General features: G+C 37.8%; 1 protein-coding gene across 12 annotated transcripts in view; it reads left to right on the forward strand.

The window, feature by feature from the left end:
* The window catches only part of PRKAG2 (protein kinase AMP-activated non-catalytic subunit gamma 2), a 224714-nt gene extending 209970 nt beyond the window's left edge, over positions 1-14744 (forward strand). For all 12 annotated transcript variants that reach the window (XM_033009655.2, XM_033009658.2, XM_033009656.2 and 9 more), the window contains 8 exons: positions 1984-2029; positions 2843-2897; positions 4758-4884; positions 5624-5789; positions 6122-6159; positions 8792-8938; positions 11331-11424; positions 13986-14744. In XM_033009655.2, coding sequence (XP_032865546.1) covers positions 1984-2029; positions 2843-2897; positions 4758-4884; positions 5624-5789; positions 6122-6159; positions 8792-8938; positions 11331-11424; positions 13986-14017 — 705 coding nt within the window. In that variant the 3' untranslated portion in view covers positions 14018-14744. The remainder of the gene's footprint in view (positions 1-1983; positions 2030-2842; positions 2898-4757; positions 4885-5623; positions 5790-6121; positions 6160-8791; positions 8939-11330; positions 11425-13985) is intronic.
* The last annotated feature ends 4533 nt before the right edge of the window (positions 14745-19277 follow it).

A 19277-nucleotide genomic window follows, 5' to 3' on the forward strand; every position in this document is an offset into this window, starting at 1 on the left:
ATTTACAGTGAGATTCTTGTCAGATGCAAATAGTGTGGTTCACTGTCCTTTATTGTTAAAGAATGTTTGTGTTTTTTTTCCTCTGGGGAAAAAATACAAGGTGTAGAAGGAGAAGCAAATGAAAAGTGATCGTACACTGGTAACTTCCTTAAAATGGTTTCAATATTTTAATGACACTTGACCTCAATACTACCAGTTTCTCCATGTGACTTTACCGAAGGTCTGACTGTTGTCAATCACGTTTACATTGTCTAACGTCCTATTCCACAGGTTGTGATTCAAGTGGCAACAGTAGGGAGGAGTAGCAGAGAAGTGACAACATTTGACTTAAGTGATTTATGCAGTCTTCTGGTTTAAAAAAAAAAAAAAATCCATGGGGGAATGTCTTAATAGGTAAAATTGTGCTGAAAATCTAATTCTTAAGTATTTTAGTTTTTTTAGTCATTCTTTCTAAATACATCACAACACATACTGTATGAAGTATGTTGTTGTTCATGTACTAGGTAATATCTTTAACTAATTGATGAGGAACATCCAGGTAGTTTCTCACTACAGTATGGTGCAAGAACCAGGTTTAGCCTCATCTCATCAGCATCTAAATAGGTCTTCTATTCTTCTGAACTTCAGTAGATCTTCTGAACTTCACTCCACTGTCTTAACTGCCTTTTCTGTCAAGTGCCCTAAAAGACTATTTAATTTATGTAGGTATCTTATGTCAGCCAAAAAATGCTATATTTGAGTAGTCCAGTTACAATTTATTAATTTTGCATTCCCTTATACTCTTCAAGGGATGCTAATTCCAGAGCGTAATCTAAGTGCAGTCTCCTTTATCTCAAAGATGTAGTAGGCTTTGTGGAGACTTCTACTCTTCACCTATAAACTCTTCAGCTTCCTCGGTGTTTGCAGAGGTACCTGGCAGAGAATAGCCTTGTAAGGGATGACGGGCACCCTTGGCCTAGGCTATAGCGAGTGCAATTGCTATTACAAGTGGCTGGCTTGCAGCTTGATACCTCTAGAGAAAGGTAACTTTCACATCTGAAACATTTTTGGAAAACCATCAGTAAGATGGAAGGAGCTACTGTAGGGAGGTTATACAGTCTTTTGACAAAGAACTTTGGGAAATAGCTGCTGAACAGCAGGAAGTTGGTGATGTGACCATGTCTTTTTTCATTTTGCTTTTAGTTTGTTTTAAACTTCAAAGACTGGACTCTTGAGGGTGGTTTGTTATTGCTGATCTGATGTTAACCTGCCATCAAAAGGTGCAGACTTGCGACATCCTTTGTCTCATATCATTTGCCTGTCCTTTTTGTGAGCCAGTTAAGGAAGCTAAAGCAGCAGAAAACTAACAATGTTTCTGTAAATTTTTTGCTTGTTTGGTTCCCTGGACCAGCTGAACTCAGGTCAGATGAGCAACACTGCTGGCACAGGAGAAATGCTGAGAGCATGCATGGCTTAGATGCAGTGTCTAGAAATATTTGAAGAACGTGACATCAGTAAAAGATCTAACTGGAGGGGAGGAATTACAATGTTGGTTCTTCTGATTGAACAGAGCACTATACCGAGTGCTCTTGCTTGTTTGTAATCAAGTAACAGTAAAATTCACCTTTGTTAGCATTAGGAAGTCAAGTCAGGGTAAGCTTTTTGCTGGTTTGGGGGTGTGAAGAATCATCAGAGGGTTTTTACTCTGGCATGGTTGTTTTAAGGTGAGATAAATTACTGAGGAGATGCCTTTTGAGTTTAGACTACAAACCTCAGCAGGTAAAAGATCTTTCCTGTCCCTGAAATTATAGGTCCAGTATGGTACTTTGCACTGAGCAGGATTGCACCCTTTGTTGTTACTGCCAAGAAATGTAATTCTGGACTATTCTTACTCTGTTAGATTGCCTGCAATGAAATGTAAGGAAAATATTCAGATATTTATAATATTGTTAATGATGTTGGGTTTAAAATTAATACTTCAATCTTTCCATCTACTCATTGTAGGTTCAGATTTATGAATTGGAGGAGCACAAGATAGAAACCTGGAGGGGTAAGAATATTTACTACTTGGTTGATAATTTAATATAGTTTTCAATATAGTGAATTTTTAATTAATCATAGAGTTGCCTTGTCTCTCCACATACTTTTTAATGAAAGTAGAAATAGTAAAAGCTTGTCTATTGGCTCCTGCTGCTTAATTTTCTACCTGAAATAGAACGAGGACTAGAGTGATCTGGGCTATATACTTACTTCACCCTTTGTTCGTGATTAGTACCATCTCACTCTTTAAGAAAGAAAAAAAGAAACTGGAGTAAGGCAGGATGTATGGCTCTAGAGTTGATGAGGACATGTGGAATGGAAATGTATCTGAGCCGGGATGCAGAATGGATAGATGACCCTACATAGCAAGTGAACTGATGGATAAGCAGCAAGCTATGCCTGAGTGAATTGCATGATGGAACTAGAGAATGGTACAACATGCTGGGTGGGAACACAAGTGCTGAATGCAGGGGGGAAGCTTTATGTAAAAAAATAGACTATATGCTACGAAATAATATGAAATAATATAACAGTATATGGAAGTACCCCATGCAGCAGACCCTCACAGAAAAGGAAGTGGTAAATAATTTTTTACTGTTGCTGTAGTGGTCCCTGGTGGTAATCAGTTTAGTAGTGCTTTTAAAACTTTTGTCTTTTTAATGTCAATATAGAGGAATGTGAGTAAATAGTAGGATAAATAAAGTAACTGTTTATATTGCTGTCTTTCTTCCCCTTAATTTTGTATGAATGAATTAATAAAATTTTTCATAAAAAACTAATGTCTTCATATAAAGCAATAACAGTCTTAATTTTCTATACACAGAGCTTTATTTACAAGAGACATTTAAACCTTTAGTGAACATCTCCCCTGATGCAAGGTAGGATTTTGCTTTTCAGTCCGTGTAACTTGAAATAAACTAACTCCATCTCAACATTGAATTTAAGACTTCTTTATATAATGAAAAACAATTAATATTGTAAACTAGAATACATTCATGAAGGACTGCCTTTTAATATAATCAAGAATGTGTAGAAGCTTTTTTTATTGCAAGTAAGGACTTTTTTTTAGTTAGACTTTCGTCTTTTATCAGTGTAACTGTTCTGGATCAAACACACATCGAAATTAATTGCCCAGAAACATGCAAAAAACGCAACATGATGACCCTTCAAGCTGGCATGCAAGTCACTTTTGTTTCATGAAAATCAAACACTACCAAGCCTTTCAGTTGTCTTCTCAGCAATCATAGTAACTGAAAACTTACAGTACTTTTCAATGCAAGCAACTTTCCTTAACTAAAGGAAAGACAGTATGTGTCTTTTGTTCTGCTCTACTACTAGGTTGTGTTCCTTAAAATGTAAATGACTGTCCTTTTCTTCTTGATGGAATTTGAAAGAAATAGTTTTTAAACTGCCATTATACCTTATTTACCAAAGGTAACTTGAGAGAAAGCTTTAGTTGATCACTTAACAACATGAGTACTACTAAATTGCTGAACCAGAGAGTGAAGTTCTGATTCTTGCTTTCGGCTTGTGGAATAGGATTGCTTATGTCCTATCAAAGGAAACTGGTGAAGGGAACTCTAGTGATTACCTCAAAGTAATGATATGCTACCCTCAGTAGAATTGCTGTTAAGTAATAAGTTGTTCAATTAAGAAGTCATAAGGAGTGTATTTTGAATGGTAGGTGGCTGCAAAGAATATCGTTAAGACAACAAAATAGTAGAATTGTTTTCAGTCAAAGGTGCAGCAAGAGAAGTACTGCAATAAAGAAGATGCAGTAGGACATGTGTAAAAGGATACAGAAAGTCAATTTAAGACCTGTTCAAGAAATGGACTTGGGTTCTGTGACAGAATGCATCACTTAGGTGAAGTTAAATGCTTACTCCAAGAGTAGAATCTACAGTGCAGTTGTGGGAATCTTGACTCCATGTATATCAAATGGGGATAGTTCATCCCTGTAATGAACTCACAACATGCACTTTACTGTGTATGGAAAGAAGCCTACTTCAGCAATTAGGCATTTATCAAAGTTATACTAGCTTTATTACTTATTAATATATTGCAGTTGGTGTTAAGCTATTTTATCATAGTCTTACTGGGACCAAGGGAAAAAACCAAAGTGTTACTTGCAAGAAGAGCAGACTTGCATAGGTTGGAGTATTGCTAAATTGCAGTCCATGGTGTATGGAGGAATGTTTCAGCTCTCCTGAGAATAACTTCTTGGCCAAATGATAATTCAGTGAAATTATTAGATAATTGTTTGGGCTTAATTGCTTATATGCATTTATCCATAAAAATGCCCCTCTTAGAAAATGTTATAGAAGTTTGGGATTGAGGTGCATGAAGTGCAAGAACACTTGTTTCTCACTGTTTGTCTGTCTCTGAACAGAAAATTCTATTCTGAGTGCAGGGATGCTGTGAGCACAGCACTCACTGGAAAAACAATTTGCACTTGTGCAGAAATATTTCTGTTATACTTTCTACCACAAAGTCACTTTCTGTCAGATTTTCTTACTGGTTTTAGATGTTGATGAGCATATTGTTGTTGATGTGTTTTACCAGCTACAAAAGTTAATTTGAAATCCCTTAACTTCTGTTTCCTGTAACACTAAAGATAATTCAAATAATTACTCATCATACGTACTTTACAGGGATGTATAAATATGTATATATATATATCACTTGACATTACTGATTGTCAGCTAGAATTCATTAAAAAAAATGGTTTTTCTCCTCAGCCTTTTTGATGCTGTATATTCGTTGATCAAAAACAAAATCCACAGATTGCCAGTTATAGATCCAGTCAGTGGAAATGCACTTTATATACTTACCCATAAAAGAATCCTCAAGTTCCTCCAACTTTTTGTAAGTATTTTTAAAATTATGCTTTAACTGATTTTATTCCCACAGCCCCGTTCTCCCCTATAGACATCTTTAAGACTTAGTACAGAAACTTCTTGACAAACTTCCATATTCATTGTGTCTGTGATTATCTCTTCTTGATAACAGAGAAATTAAATCTTGATGTAAGACTTGTACTTTACCTTTACTTTGGTTTTAGCCATTTAAAGAAACCTAAACACCAGCAACTTGTCTTGGCTATTTGAGTAATTTGCTGTCCTTTCTGGAAGATGTACTCAGCTTCAGAAGCTTGTTTACATGAAAAATGAATTGTCTCCCAGTGACAAGATAAACATTGCTCACTGTAGCTTATGTTAGTCACAGGAATGAATAGGAGGCCAAACAAAGCAGCAAGAGTTCAAAATAAGCTTTCAGCATGTAGTATGTTTTGCTGTTGTCTCTCCAGTTTCAGTGGGATATAGCTTAGGATCAAAAGCTTGTAGTGACGGGTTACTACAAAAATAAATCAGCAAAAAGCATAATTCTGTAGTCTTAATTTAGAGCTTCTCTAAACAGAAGTAAGGCTTTTAGATCTGAGCTTGTTTTGGCTTTACATTAGTCTCGTTGTAGATTACTGTAACAATCATTTGAAGTCTGTAGATGGATGAGTGAATACAGATTTCCTAATATATATACCAATCATATGAAGACGTGGTAGATGCAGAAGGCTGAGCTGTAAATACATTAATTCTTACTTTCCTAGATGTCAGAGATGCCAAAGCCTGCCTTTATGAAGAAGAATCTGGATGAACTTGGAATAGGAACTTACCACAACATTGCCTTCATACATCCAGACACTCCTATCATTAAAGCCTTGAATATATTTGTAGAGAGAAGGATATCGGCATTACCTGTTGTGGATGAGTCAGGTGTGTGTTGGGTTTTCTGTATACAAAAGTGTGGTAACATAAATGGTATTGAATCCTGGATTGATGTTGGGGGTGAGAGGGGAGGAGAAAGAATAAAAGAAATAAAAATTGGGGTGGGGATAAAGGGAATATAAAGAAATATTTATGCAAGATATAGGCTCATAGGCTTGGAAAAACTTCATGGCTTGTAGCTTGTTTGAGTTTTTTCCATCTTTCCTTCTTGACCTGTCTGTTTTCTTTGTGTGTAATTATAAAATAACAAATGAAAGCAGGAAGCAAGAAAACTAATTTTGTATTTTAAACACACTATTAACTTTTGTTTTCCTTTTTAGGAAAAGTTGTAGATATTTATTCCAAATTTGATGTAATAGTAAGTATATATCTTAAATTCTATTAAATATTTTATATGCAATAAGCATTTGCAAATTAATTTGTTAATATGTCAGTTTGGGCTATTTTGTTCCTCGGGTTTTAGTTAACAAACTGAATAAACCAGATTCAATTCACTCTGGTGTTTTTAAACTATTTTTTATTTAAGCTGTCCTTGGTAATAGGACCTGCACACAGGCAACTACTGCTCTGGATGTTACCCAAAATTGGATCTGGCTGTATTTTTACAAAAAGAAGGCATAGGCCTTTTATGTTTGTTTCTATTTTTGAGATAAGGATTTTCTTTTCCCAGCTGCTGCTATGCCACGGTCTGTTTTCAAAGAGAATGCAAATTTCTCCATGCAGTCTGGGTACTTTGTGTGACTTGACCTTCTCAATGAATTAAAACTACTTGGTCCACTCTTTCGCGTGACTCTGACATCAGAGTATCGCATCTGTATTCCTTCTGGTTTAGATCTAATTCAGGCCACTGTTTGTAGTTTTCCCTCAGGAGTACGACAGCGCAGTCAGATTCATGCTGTGATATGCCAACTTTGGAGAGCAAGGGCTCTTCTATTCTTGTGGTCTTCAGAAACTCAACATATATTTAGGGATTTTTTATCTCTGTCCCCTCCCACCAGTATGCACCCGCCTTCTAATTGGAACTTCTGATAGCAACATTATTTTTTGGAGATTTAAGTGTGCAAGTTGCTTATTCCACCAGCTTGCTACTGCTGATGAAGAATCCAGATGTCTGAAATGCTGTGTAGAATCCTCTCAGAAATATGGAGAATAGTCCCAAATGGAAATACTTCAAGCTTATAAATATCTTTGGCTGCAAATGATGTTCTTAAAACTGAAAATTTTGCGATGTCACTCTTCTTGCCTGTCTCTTCTAGGTGTTTGTCTTTCTGTTCTCGGGGATTCTTTACTGTGTAAGATCTTGTTCTGCCATAAAATCTGGTCAGGGAATAGGTAGTAGGTATAGCGATAGTGATCTAACATATCAAAGACAATGAAATTTCACAGTTGGTGGTTTCAGTGTTTCAGTTTATTTTGTAACTGCTTTAACCTGCTTCAGAGTCTATGCTTCCTTTATTTCCCATTCTTTTTTAGAAAGACATGAAAAGGAAGAGGGTTCCTTATGTTTTTCACTTCTTGTCTCGTTTTAAGGAATGGGGCAACAAAAAATACAGGATTTTTAGATATGCTGGATCATTTATTTGGAAAAACTATGTATTGAGATCGGGGAGGGAGGGAAACAAACCGAAACCAAAAAACAACAGAACAAAACAAAGGCTTGAGGATATAATTGTTTCTTCCCAGGTAGTAACATGAGAAAGAGTTAGGGCATCTATCAATTATTTTAGGTTCTTCTCACATATACTAGTTTCCTTGTTAGACACGGGGGGGAAAAGATTCTATTCTTAAAAGTTAATCACCTCTGAGGCTTCCGGTTTTTAATCAGTCTGCTTCAAACTGATCTTCAAGCTTTAAAAGAAGAAGGAAAAAAAAAAATCAAACATGTATAATCTAATTTTCCAATAAGCATAGAATTTGCAAGATTCAACTGGGGATTTTTAATTGTATTATAGTAGTTATTGTGTGTAGGGTTTGCAGAAGCTTTTTATGTCCTACAAATGTCCTTCATTAGGAACTAGTTAAATGAGTTAACTAAAACTCCTTGTATCTTCATGATCATCTCAAACCTATCTTGTCACATTCAGTGTAATTCAATCAAAAAACTTGAACCAGCCACAGTATATTCTAGCCAAAATTTAATTTCACTTTATTGCTTCGTCCAGTGTTTTCATTTTAAAGGTCTGTCTTTGTTCTTACTTCAGTGCTACAGTACACAAAATCAGTAGGCCAGGATATGCCAACACTTATCCAACATATCGCTATGGTCTTACCTACAAAGAAAGCTTTTGCTGGTCTGGACAAAGTCCCCTTCCTACAAGCATGGTCATATTCTTAAAATGAAAGTTGATAATGTCAGCTTTCAAACTCTTAATCTTCCTACTTTGGTGGTGGTGGTTTTTCATTTATCTTATTTTTATAGTACTTATTAAAATATATATACACACACACACAAAAATGTTGTCAAATGGCAGTGCCAGCACAGTCCAGGAGAGGGAGTTGGAGCCCACAAATAAGAAAGGTGAAGAAAGTCTTTAATTTGTTCTCTCCTTAGATCTTTACTATGATCTACTTCATGGGTGGTATTCAGAGCAGATGGTGTTCTCCCCTACCCTATGAAAACCAAACAAGAAAATTGGATATTCTGTATATTCTAAAGTCTGTAGAACTTCATGTTTACATTTTTGACTTCTGGCAAAAGCAGGACAGGTGACATCAAGCCAAATGCCGGACAGCAAGTAGTGAGATTTTCATTGGCTTAATGCATATCACACAAGCGTTTTATCAATTAACCCAGTCTGTCATATGGTGTTTAACATAATTGCATGCTTGACCGTTCCCAAAAACTGAAGCCAAAGAGCAACTGCTTTGTTTAATATGTGGCTTGGAATAGATTCAGTTTACACCAGAAATGTGTTTCTACTTGATACCAAAATATTTACTTTGAGTACTTTATTACTAAGTACTGAGATGTGTTATATGCCTTTTTTCAGAATCTTGCTGCTGAAAAAACATATAATAACCTAGATATCACGGTGACGCAAGCCCTACAGCACCGTTCTCAGTATTTTGAAGGTGTTGTAAAGTGTAGTATGCTGGAAACACTGGAGACCATTGTGGATAGAATAGTGAAAGCTGAGGTGAGTTTGCTTTTATTCTTTACTGTAAGTTAAAAGCTATATTACCAAACTAATAAATAGTAGAAATTTATATTTTCTAAGTTATTTTGCTTACTGGGTGAAAGTATTTTTTTCATAACTACATGTTGTGTATGTTTGCTTTATAGACTTGGATTATAGATGCTTGTAAGGATGTGCAAAGTATTGTACAGTACATCTGTAATAATACTTGGTCATTCATTTCTGTTTTATGACATTAACTGAGCTGAATGCAAAGCTTCTTTGAAAGAATCATGTTTCTTCGAAGCCTGTCATAAGTTCTGCAGACAAATAATTCTTTAAACTCCAGCTTATAGGTAGGTTGATTGGCACATCGTTCAGGAAATTTTAAAGGGTACAATTAGTTAATACATAGCGTCCCGCACGGCTCTTGAACAATTACAGGACCAGAAAATTAATTCTTGTGAAGAAGCCTTCACTAACTGCTCTTGTAAATGATCTATCATTTGTGTGCTTCTCGTTCTTTTGGTGCTGTTTATCTTATTTGTTAGTACTGGGAACTTTCTTATACGTGGAGGTGAATGAGTATGTATGTTTTCCTTTCCCTTTGTGCCTCTCTGCAGAAGAAAATCAGTATTACCAGTTTCAGTTGTCTCCAAGGTGTGATCAACTCCATTTACATTCTTTAACTTCAATTACAAGATTTTTGTGTTTTTTCTATCTTTAGGGCTGTAACCATATGTATACTTGATAAAAGTAAAACTACCACTTTGTTAATAGCCCCTTAGGACCCCCATTAGACAATTTTTACTTGTACCTTTCTGCATCTGCTTGATTTTTTTTTTTCCTAAAATTGAATAATTTTATCATTGATATACAAATTTAAAATTTGGATAATTTTCACTACTATCTTAAGAAGCTTCAGACATTTGGATTTTAAGAACAACTTCTGACCCTTTGGTTTAGTCAAAACATAGTGAGATTATATGTAAAAATGAGTCAGTCAAAACTGCAAGCTATTTTTAGCTGCCAGACGAGTGTTTGATCTTACTGGAAATGCAACAATTACAGTTTCTGTTTTTCTTGAATTCATTACACTGAGAGAAGAATAAAATTATTAAATAAGTGCATATACAAAAACTAATAACCCCATCCAAAAATATCACCAACATTGTTGCATTTTCTTTTTGATGAAACTATATTTTTTTCTCTCTTTCTCCTCTCTCCTTTTCTTTCCTCCCTGTGTCAGGTGGGTATGACTGTTCACATAATTCAGAGCTCCTCTTTTCTTGTATCTGAATAGCAACAAAGTGGTTGACCTCAAGCATAAATTAGCATGTCTCTTAAATCAAGACTGATGCAGCTTTCTTACTATCGCCTCTGTGAGAAGATGAGGAAAGTTCTTTTCACTTTCTTCACCATTGTATCTGATTATTTGAACTTAAAATAGTGAAGAGAGAGAGTTCACTTAGGTAAAAAATAAACATGCAGCAGGCTGCAACTTTTGACAAACACCCTTCATAGGATCGCTTACTTAGGAGCTGGTTCAGCGGTGGTGCTCAGGTTAAACAGCTCGGTGCTCATGTGCAGTAACTGACACTGGGGCAGTCTCCTGGCTCAGCAGTGGGCTTTCCCTGCTGTAGCCTGCTCTGACCAATAAGCCTCAGGGTACAGGAGTATTCACCTACTTTCCCTACAGTTTAGGACAAAAATTTTGTAGTATAAAATATGTCCTAGAATAGATTTGTAAGGATAAGATCATCATTTAAAAATACAGTCTTAAAGTTGATAAATCTTTCTTCCAAGTTGTGTCTGTGTGTTTAACTCTGTACTGAGTTTGCACAGATCAGTTGAATCTTTTTCTCTGTCTTTGTGCAAAATGAGGATTTTAAAAACCAATCTGGTACTCAGTTTCAATTATGTAGCCCTACAAGGGAAAAATAGGTTAAAAACCAACTTGGACATGTTAAGATAGAACAAGTTTTAGTGCGTGCCTCTCTGACAAGTATTTTTTCAGAAGGAAGCCCTGGTTTATTACTGTATCTTAGTTTTTGAGATTGAAGGCTGAGTTGGGCAGAGCCTGTACGCTGGGGTAGTGTTTGATGTGAGTGCTGCTTTTTGAGAGCACAGAAGTATTTTAAAGACCTACATCTTGGCTTAGCTGTCACTTCAGATCTGGTTTTGTCGCCATGTTGGATTATCTCTGTGCTTTTTTAACCTGCACTAATTCTCATTTATGTAGGGCAAGCATGTTTCTATTGCTGTGAGATTGTATTGCTAATATTTTGAATCTTTTTTTTTTTTTTAAATTGTCTTCATACTGTATTAAGACATTTTGAGGTTTTTTTTTTTGTTTGCTTTAGCTATTACTTTAAATCAGACAAATATCTCAAAATACTTTCCCTGCTTTCAGGTTCATCGTTTGGTGGTAGTGAATGAAGCAGATAGCATTGTGGGTATCATCTCCCTTTCTGACATTCTACAAGCTTTGGTACTTACACCAGCAGGTATGGATGTTGCCTTCCAACCTTTGCCATAAGCCATTCGGTAGCGTGTACACCCTCATGATTTTAATTTGACAATGACAAACCTTTGATTTTCAACTTTTGTAACTGCTTGGTCATAGTTCCTAAATACACTATTAATTTCTCTTCAGGAAAAAGCTGACAAAATATTAACTGTCAGTCTTCTATTCGCTGAGGAATGCGTGCAGAAGCTTCATGAAAATCATTGCTGTTCATGTATATTCTTTTTAGAAAAAAAGGTCTTGATTAATGTTTTAATAGGAAGAACGGGATGAAGTTGAATGTTGCATGTATAGACAGCATCTGCAACAAGGTGCCTTCCCCACCTCCCTGAATTTCTGCAGCCCAGACCACCAGAATTATTCCAGTACAAATCTCTAGTGCATTACTAAACATGATCAGGTTCCTTTTAAGGAGTATCCAACAATAGGTTTATTTCTGCTACTTTTATGTTGGTTGAGGGGGGTGGGTTTGTTTTTTTGAGTGGGGAGAGGGCTGTTGTTTTTTTGTTTGCTTGTTTTTTTATTTTTTTAAGTTTTACCCAAGCTATTAACCTGCTTTATGTTCTTAATTGGAACTTCACTTTGACCACATGAATTACTTCAGTGTCACAAGAACTAAATCAAAGTCCTCTTTTGGCTTTTTGAGGAAGACAAAAAAAAAGAATGTCTTGAGGATTACAGTTTTGCCTAAAAAGAAAAAAATCAGACTAAGCAAACAGAGCTGGATATGTCCTTCAAAAAAGAAAGTCTAAATGTGAGCTTAACTAGGACCTCTTACTTGCACTGATCGATAACATATGTAACATGTTTACATAGCAATGCAAAAGTCTTTCTCCTCTGTAGACTTAAAAAAAGTTAATGTAGCCTTTTAAAATAGTAAGATTTCTCCTCTGACAAGAAGTAATCAGTGATATTGCTGGAGGAACGTCAGTGCATCTGGTTCATTTTACGACCTGGAAGAACAAGTAACCCAGCTTTCTGTGAAAGTTATGGATGAATAGGGAAGTCAGCCCAAAGCCCTGGGTCAAACGGGCTCATTGCCTGGAAAGAGTGGAGCGGTATATGACCCTCCTAAGAGGGAGATGTAAAGACAGACAGTCGGTGCCTCTCCAGGCAGAGGAGGTAGTTTCCCTCATGAGTGCAGGGTAGAAGGATCCAAGGAGAATAGAACTTACTGTTAATGGAGCAAAGTTTAGATGGAAAAGATGAATCTGGATACTGACAAACCAAGAGCTTTGTTATACTGGAATTACATGGACACTGGAGTTGCAACTCTGAGCTGATATAACAGTGCTCTAACTACAAAGGGCAGTTCCTGCTCCCCTGCGCTGCACCATGTGCTTCTGGCATTTAGCATGTGGCAGCACCCACACTCATGAGATCCCTCTGTGAGCTGTTTTAACTCACTGATCTAACAGGAAACTGAGCCAGCAAAAAAGCAGCGGAGTTTTGTCAGTTTGGCACACTAAACTGGCTCACAGAAGAGTCTAGTACTGAATACAGGGGTTAGAGCAACAGAGGGGGCAGGATCATGCCACTGGAAGAGATGAGGTGAGAGAAGGCATTTTTTAGGAGCAGTTAGCCATTAGATTGCAGTGCCACAGGCGGCTGCCTGATTTTAGATTGGGATTTGTCTCATGAAAGGAGGATGTCTGCAGTGTAGATCTAGTCTTAGAGTCTAGAGTGTGATTTACTTCTTAAAGTGGATGCATAAGAACAACCAGATAAATCATACCCTAAAAGTGTTCATTTTTCTTCACAGCCTAGAAAGGAAAATTTATCGACTGGCAGGAATTAAGACAAGCCTATGTTAGGGGAAAAGAGTATCAGCTGTCATGTGCAAACTGGATGTATTTAATGAAGTTCTCAGTGTTTGATTATATGCATTACAAGTAGTAACTCTGGGTTGCTGGCAGGAGATTTTTGCTCTCTAGGGTTGGATGCTGAAGCCAAACTCACGATAGGGTTCAGTTGTTGCCCAGCATGTGGCTAGTTTGAGTACTTGGAGAAGAGGCAAGATGCTATACAGTCCTGCTGAACAGGTCTCTCTGATCCATCCTGTTAGCAAAATCTTCATCTGAGCCAGGAAAAATGGGTCCATCAACACAGTGTAGTTAAACTGAAATCCTACATAGTTTGTTCTCAAACAGGACTTCATTTTTTGAGGCTATTATGATGATTAAGTTTGGCTTCTAAGCTGATGGACAGGTTTGGGGTGAGGCTTTTTGATCGGGAGTTTTTAAAATAAATTTTTGTGCTGGCGAGAATCTTCAAAGCCATTCTTAGTAACTTCACAACTTCACAGAAGAGTTACTTAGACTACCTTGCCAAATAAGTTAGAAGCAATAAAGGCCTTCCTCATTCTGTTTTACACTAGCATTTAGCAATCCTGCGGTATATTCCTTATAAATGGTATCCAGTGCTAATGCTCTGTAACTTTGTCTGACGACGTTATCAGCGTTCAGAATGGGCAGTGCTTTTCCAGAAGCCAAGTGCTATGTGCCTATGGAAATCACACATGCTTTCCTCTTCTGTTAACAGGTGCCAAACAAAAGGAGAACGAAAGTGAATGACTGCTGTGAATGTATACATGTTTGTAGGAGAACTTGAACAAAGTTTCTGGGTCAAGTTTGTCTCAAGAACAGTGACTGCAATAGAACAGAGCAGGATGGTTGAGAATGTGTATTGGGACTTAGTGATGGATGATGAGTCTATTCCCCCCAGTGATGTCGCAAAAAAAGCAGCATGACAAAAGCTTATGTTAAAATGTAGGCTTGTATTTCAAAATGTCTTCAAAACATTTGCTGGAAGACTTCACATGATGTCCTTCATTAAAATGCACTGTATTCTGAAACTTTTTCATTTTGTATTTGACAGAAGTCACTGGTCAGCAATGGATATATGTGACATAAGGCAAGTGTATGGCATATTCATATCATAGTGCCTTATGTCAAAATACAGCAATATGTCATCACTGTTGCCCATCACTGTCAAAGGAAGTATTGTGCTAAACGAGACACTGTATTTGAATGTGAAAGTCTTTAAACCTAAAACCAAATCAGTTTCAGTTCTCATTAGATTTGTCATAAAAGCTGTAATTTGAATATCAGTAGACTTCTTTAAAACTTCAATGACGGTTTTGTGTTAAATGTTGCATTCTGAACTGAGATGTAAAACAAGACTGATTTTAAAAACAGCTTTATTTATTTTTACTTTCATGACAATTTTTTACACATCTTTGGTGGATAGCTAAAATTTCACCATATCCATTAATAAACTGTTGATTGTTATACAAAAAAAGTGGTAGATTTTCTCATTATTTAAAAGTTTGGAGTTGCAGGAGCTGTGGCCTGTTGATCGGTCCATGTTACTTGAGCTGAAGATTTCAGAAGCATGGATCGAAAGTGCTCTGTACTGTAATATACAGGCACCATGGAGGTAATGAGGTGCCAGAGAACAATATTTTCATCTGTATTAAAGTGTAAAATGATGTTTGTACAACAAAACCGGAACTTTTTATTGTATATGATTTGTACAGAAGTGGAGGAGTGAGGAAAGCTGTGGGGTATTTACTAATGTAAATGTACTGTAAAGTTTGAAGATGAGACTTTTATAACTGTAGATTCTTGTAGATGGAAGAAATTAAACCCTACAACATCAGTTTGTTTTTAGCGGTTCTTGCCAAGTTCTTTTGCATGTATAAATGTACGTGCATTTTGATAGTGTGAGCTAGGTACAGAAGCATTCTTATTTTTCTTCAACTTTAAAGGTGACTTATGCTAAGGGAATAATCCAGGCAATACTTCTTTTCACTGTGTTTCTATCCTGAATGCTGGACTGGAATAATGTAGTAAATTGATACATTTTTTTGCCACTTACAGACTTAGAGGTAAGAGGTTAACAGTTTTCAGTTTGCTCATAAAATGTGAGGTGTTTTAATAGTAATGAAAACCCTTTTCTTCAGAACTTTTCTCCTTTCTACGAGAATTTAAATTCTGAACTAAATGTGTGGACACTTTTTCCTTACTGGCATCTTTCATGTATAAAAATATTCCTGTAGTACACAATGGAATCTGTTCTCTTTGACTTTATCTCACTTTCTTGCTCTGTGAAAAACATCTCAGAATGGCTTGTGTTGGAAAGGACCTTAAAGATCATCTAGTTCCCACCCTCCTGCTATGGGCAGGGACAAAACATAGTTAAGTCTTTTCCAACACCTTTTCTGACTAGGTAAATATTGACTCTGTTCCCTGCAATTCTGGATGGTATTGAATTGAAATAGCTGGTTTTGCCTAGCAGCCAACCCCTCAGGGTCTTGTGCTGATTGCTGTCATCAGAGATGACATCAGCACAGCTCTGATTATCTTGGTTGGGAAGATGGAGTGATAGAAATTAAAAATTAAAAATAGTGGCTCTTGGTCTTTGTGGGGTGCATGGCAGGGATAATGTGTGGGCAATGAGAATTCTGTATTAAGGGGAAGTCTGGCTCTAGCACCACCACTGCAGCCTCCTCTAGGAGAGGGGAGGCCAGGGAGTTGCCCAAATGTACCACAAGATCTCTCTACCTATCACAAGTCTGCATGAGCATACCCTTCAGCCCTGGTTTCAAGGTAGTTTTGAAGATAAGGGTTGAACCACTGGTAGGTACTTTTTTTATCTACTTTATTTCTTAGTACAAAGTCTTTTGGCCCTGTTCCATGCAGACGGCTTTGGGCCTGTCTGCATAAATGAGTATGCAGAAAGCCAGCATGAATTTGCAGTTTTTGAACCACCGTGTACAGGCTTACTATTTTAACATTATCACAAGTGCTGCTGATGTGTTGTGGACACAGGGCTAGCAAAACTGCAGAAGGCAACCGCCTCGATACAAAACTGTATTTAGAGAATTTCCACTCTTGCTTTTTGGAATTGAGTTCTGAACTTTGGCTTTGTGAGAAGTAGAATCGCAGTCTAATTCCCTAAGCATGAATAAACAGCAGTGCTATCAAAAGGCACTCTGCTTGTACTGACACAAGCACCAGTGCTGATGCAGTAAACAAAACTGAAGAAATCATGTCATTTTTAATACAGATCAGTTTACTACAGATGTAGAAAAATGCTTGTTCCAGCATAAGGGACAGACAGGAATAAGTAAATGAGGGTAGAGAAAGGAGGGGTGACTCAGCAGCACTGCCGCATGTACCAGATTAAAGTGCCAGTGCAACTAAAGCTTTGATCTAGTACTCTTCACGTGGCTTGTGAGAGGCCTCAGCCACACAAAAGAATGAAGAAAATGTCATTAAACTCAAGTTCTTGCACATTTTTTCCTCTGGACAGGCAACAAGCAGTACCTAGGGATCTGAGACCACAGCAGGGGCTCCAGCTGGTCCCTTTCTTTCCGCAGACAGGACCATGCTGCAAGCAGAGATGGCAGTAAACTTCCCGGTGACTGCTGAAAGCCTGCTCAATAGCATAGCTGATCTTCTGTCCTGTAGAAATGAATTCTATTTTAACCAGCAAGACTAAAACACACAATTGATTCCTGTGCATATCCTTGTCCGGCAAGAGATGTCTGTGAAAGATAAAAATGGCTTCTTGGTCTTGGAAGGGAGCAGATTAAGTTTGGTTTTTACTTTGAATATTTTTAGCTGTTGAGGTGTAAGAAAATGTTTCATAGTAGACTTCAGCCCTCAATAATTTTCAGTATCTAGAGATGCTCTGAACTAACTTAGAAAAATCACCCTTTGCTGACATTGATCACTTGACTGATGAATACACTTTCCTGTTTTTTTTTGAATCCTTTTAGTTAAAAGGTCTGAGATCTTTAAGCTGCCCCCTACATACACATAAGACAGTATCTGCTATTTACTAGGAACGGAACTGCCATTGTTGCATATGCAAGGCCTGCTCATCTTCTCTTACTAAAGAATATTATTCTGCTGGGAAAGTTTGGGTAACACAGACAGAACCAGCCTTACTTTCCAAGGCCTGAGCTCTTGTCCTCACAGCAGACAGGAGGAATCTGACTGAAGCAGTTCCAAGACTACACATCACTTTGAGAACACTCCTTGTCATCTTTTGAGAGAGCGTGAGGTAAGTTGGAGTCTCAGTTTTGGTCCAACTAGAAGTGAAACCATGCGTGCTTAATCCTGGCATGCAGCAGGCTGTTAAACTGCTCATACTGAGCTCCCCAGTCAGTTTTAGAAGTAACCAGCTTGCTTCAAAAGTTTCTATGAACTTTCACCCCTTATGCTCCCATATTGAACACTTACTAGGGGTAATTTCCAGAGGAAAATGCTATTCCGGATAGTTTAATACTACCCATGTTCCCACATAATGCATTTATGCAAAAAGAATGTTCTGCAGACACTGCTCTTTACTTTTAACTTCAGGTCTTTATTTAAATGTGGTTTTGAAAGTCACTTTCTTAGTACCCATTTCTTTATGATTGCAGTCAGACCTGTTCCCACTGAAGTGAATGGGAACACACGTGACCCGCACTTACACATCAAGCTCATTCCTTTAGGAAAAAAAGCACCTATAGAGCACGTCCCTTCCAGCTGCATACCAGGACCTGTATGGCATTAGCCTGTGACGGCAATAGCCGCTGTGAACTGAATTGGTTCCTTAATTTGCTTCTGTTAACATTTTGCCAGTGTTTCTATCTGAATACTGGAAAATGCAATCATTGTGAAAATGCAGGAGTAGGAACAAGTGTAAGATTGAACTGAATGTACTTTGTAACCTCTGTGGGCAGGAAAGTCTATGCTGTGCATGTGGAAGCCTGCCCAATGCAAACATAGGACCCACTTCAAAAAACTCCTTGGGAAGGTCCTCATTTGCCAAAGGACAGAGCAGGTAATTATACTGGTAATTGCTGTTGCAGGAATTTGAGTGTGTAAGTCAGAGCCGCTCTGCATTTGGAATCTGAGCAGTAGTGTGTCTGGGGGTCTGTACCGTATTGTCATAAAAGCACCTGACCGTTGTGTTACATTTACTACATGAAATTCATCACGGTTTTTCCTCTGTCACAGAAGCGTGGATGTAGGCACCACAAGGCAGACACGTTCAATGTTTGCAGCCTCCCTCAATGCCTGTTGCTGACCTGCATACACATACCCTTGGTGCTTGCTGTCCTCCCTCTTGGTGTTCTCTCTTTCAGAACCTAGGCCCTACCTGATGTGTTGCATTCATTGACCATGTCTTGTTAACTCATTTACAATAAAAGTAATGTAATTTATCATCTGAACTGATACTCCTTCAAATCCAGTGTAGCCTTTGTATCTGGTGAAGTGAGACGTAAAACAGGTCTGGAATACAGCCAGCGCAGAGGGGCGTGATGTATGGCGCTTGTCCCGAAGTTCTCTGAACTCCTTTGTAGTTCACAGCACAACTTGCAAGCACTCTAGAAATGAAGCTGGAGTTGGATCAGGGCCTGCACAGGCAAAGCCCTAATGCCTAATGCTACCCCTGCTGCAGTGAAATCCCAACCTGATCACACTTAGATTGTTAGAGGGGGAGAGAATTTCAGCGAAAGGTCACTTCGCGAGGGTGTGAAGCCATTCAGCCCTAAACACATAAAGGAGTTGAAATTACGCACAGTGCCCTGATTTGACACTCCCAGCCCAGGGCATGCTCTCCCTCTGCACCAGAGCAGTCGGGAAGCATTTAAACCTCACCCAGGCAGGAGAAATGCAATGATCACTGTACTGCGACCCAGATCCTCTCCTCTCTGCCTAAGTGGTTACAGCTAGAGGAGCACTAACCCAGACTGCTCTCAAAGGGGCACTCAGCACTATCACCAAGTCCTAGAGAGTGGAGAAATGACCAAATTCCAGGAAAGCTTTGTATTTG

This window comes from Tyto alba, unplaced genomic scaffold (genome assembly GCF_018691265.1).
Source record: "Tyto alba isolate M040663 unplaced genomic scaffold, T.alba_DEE_v4.0 Super-Scaffold_38, whole genome shotgun sequence".
NCBI classification, from domain to species: domain Eukaryota; kingdom Metazoa; phylum Chordata; class Aves; order Strigiformes; family Tytonidae; genus Tyto; species Tyto alba.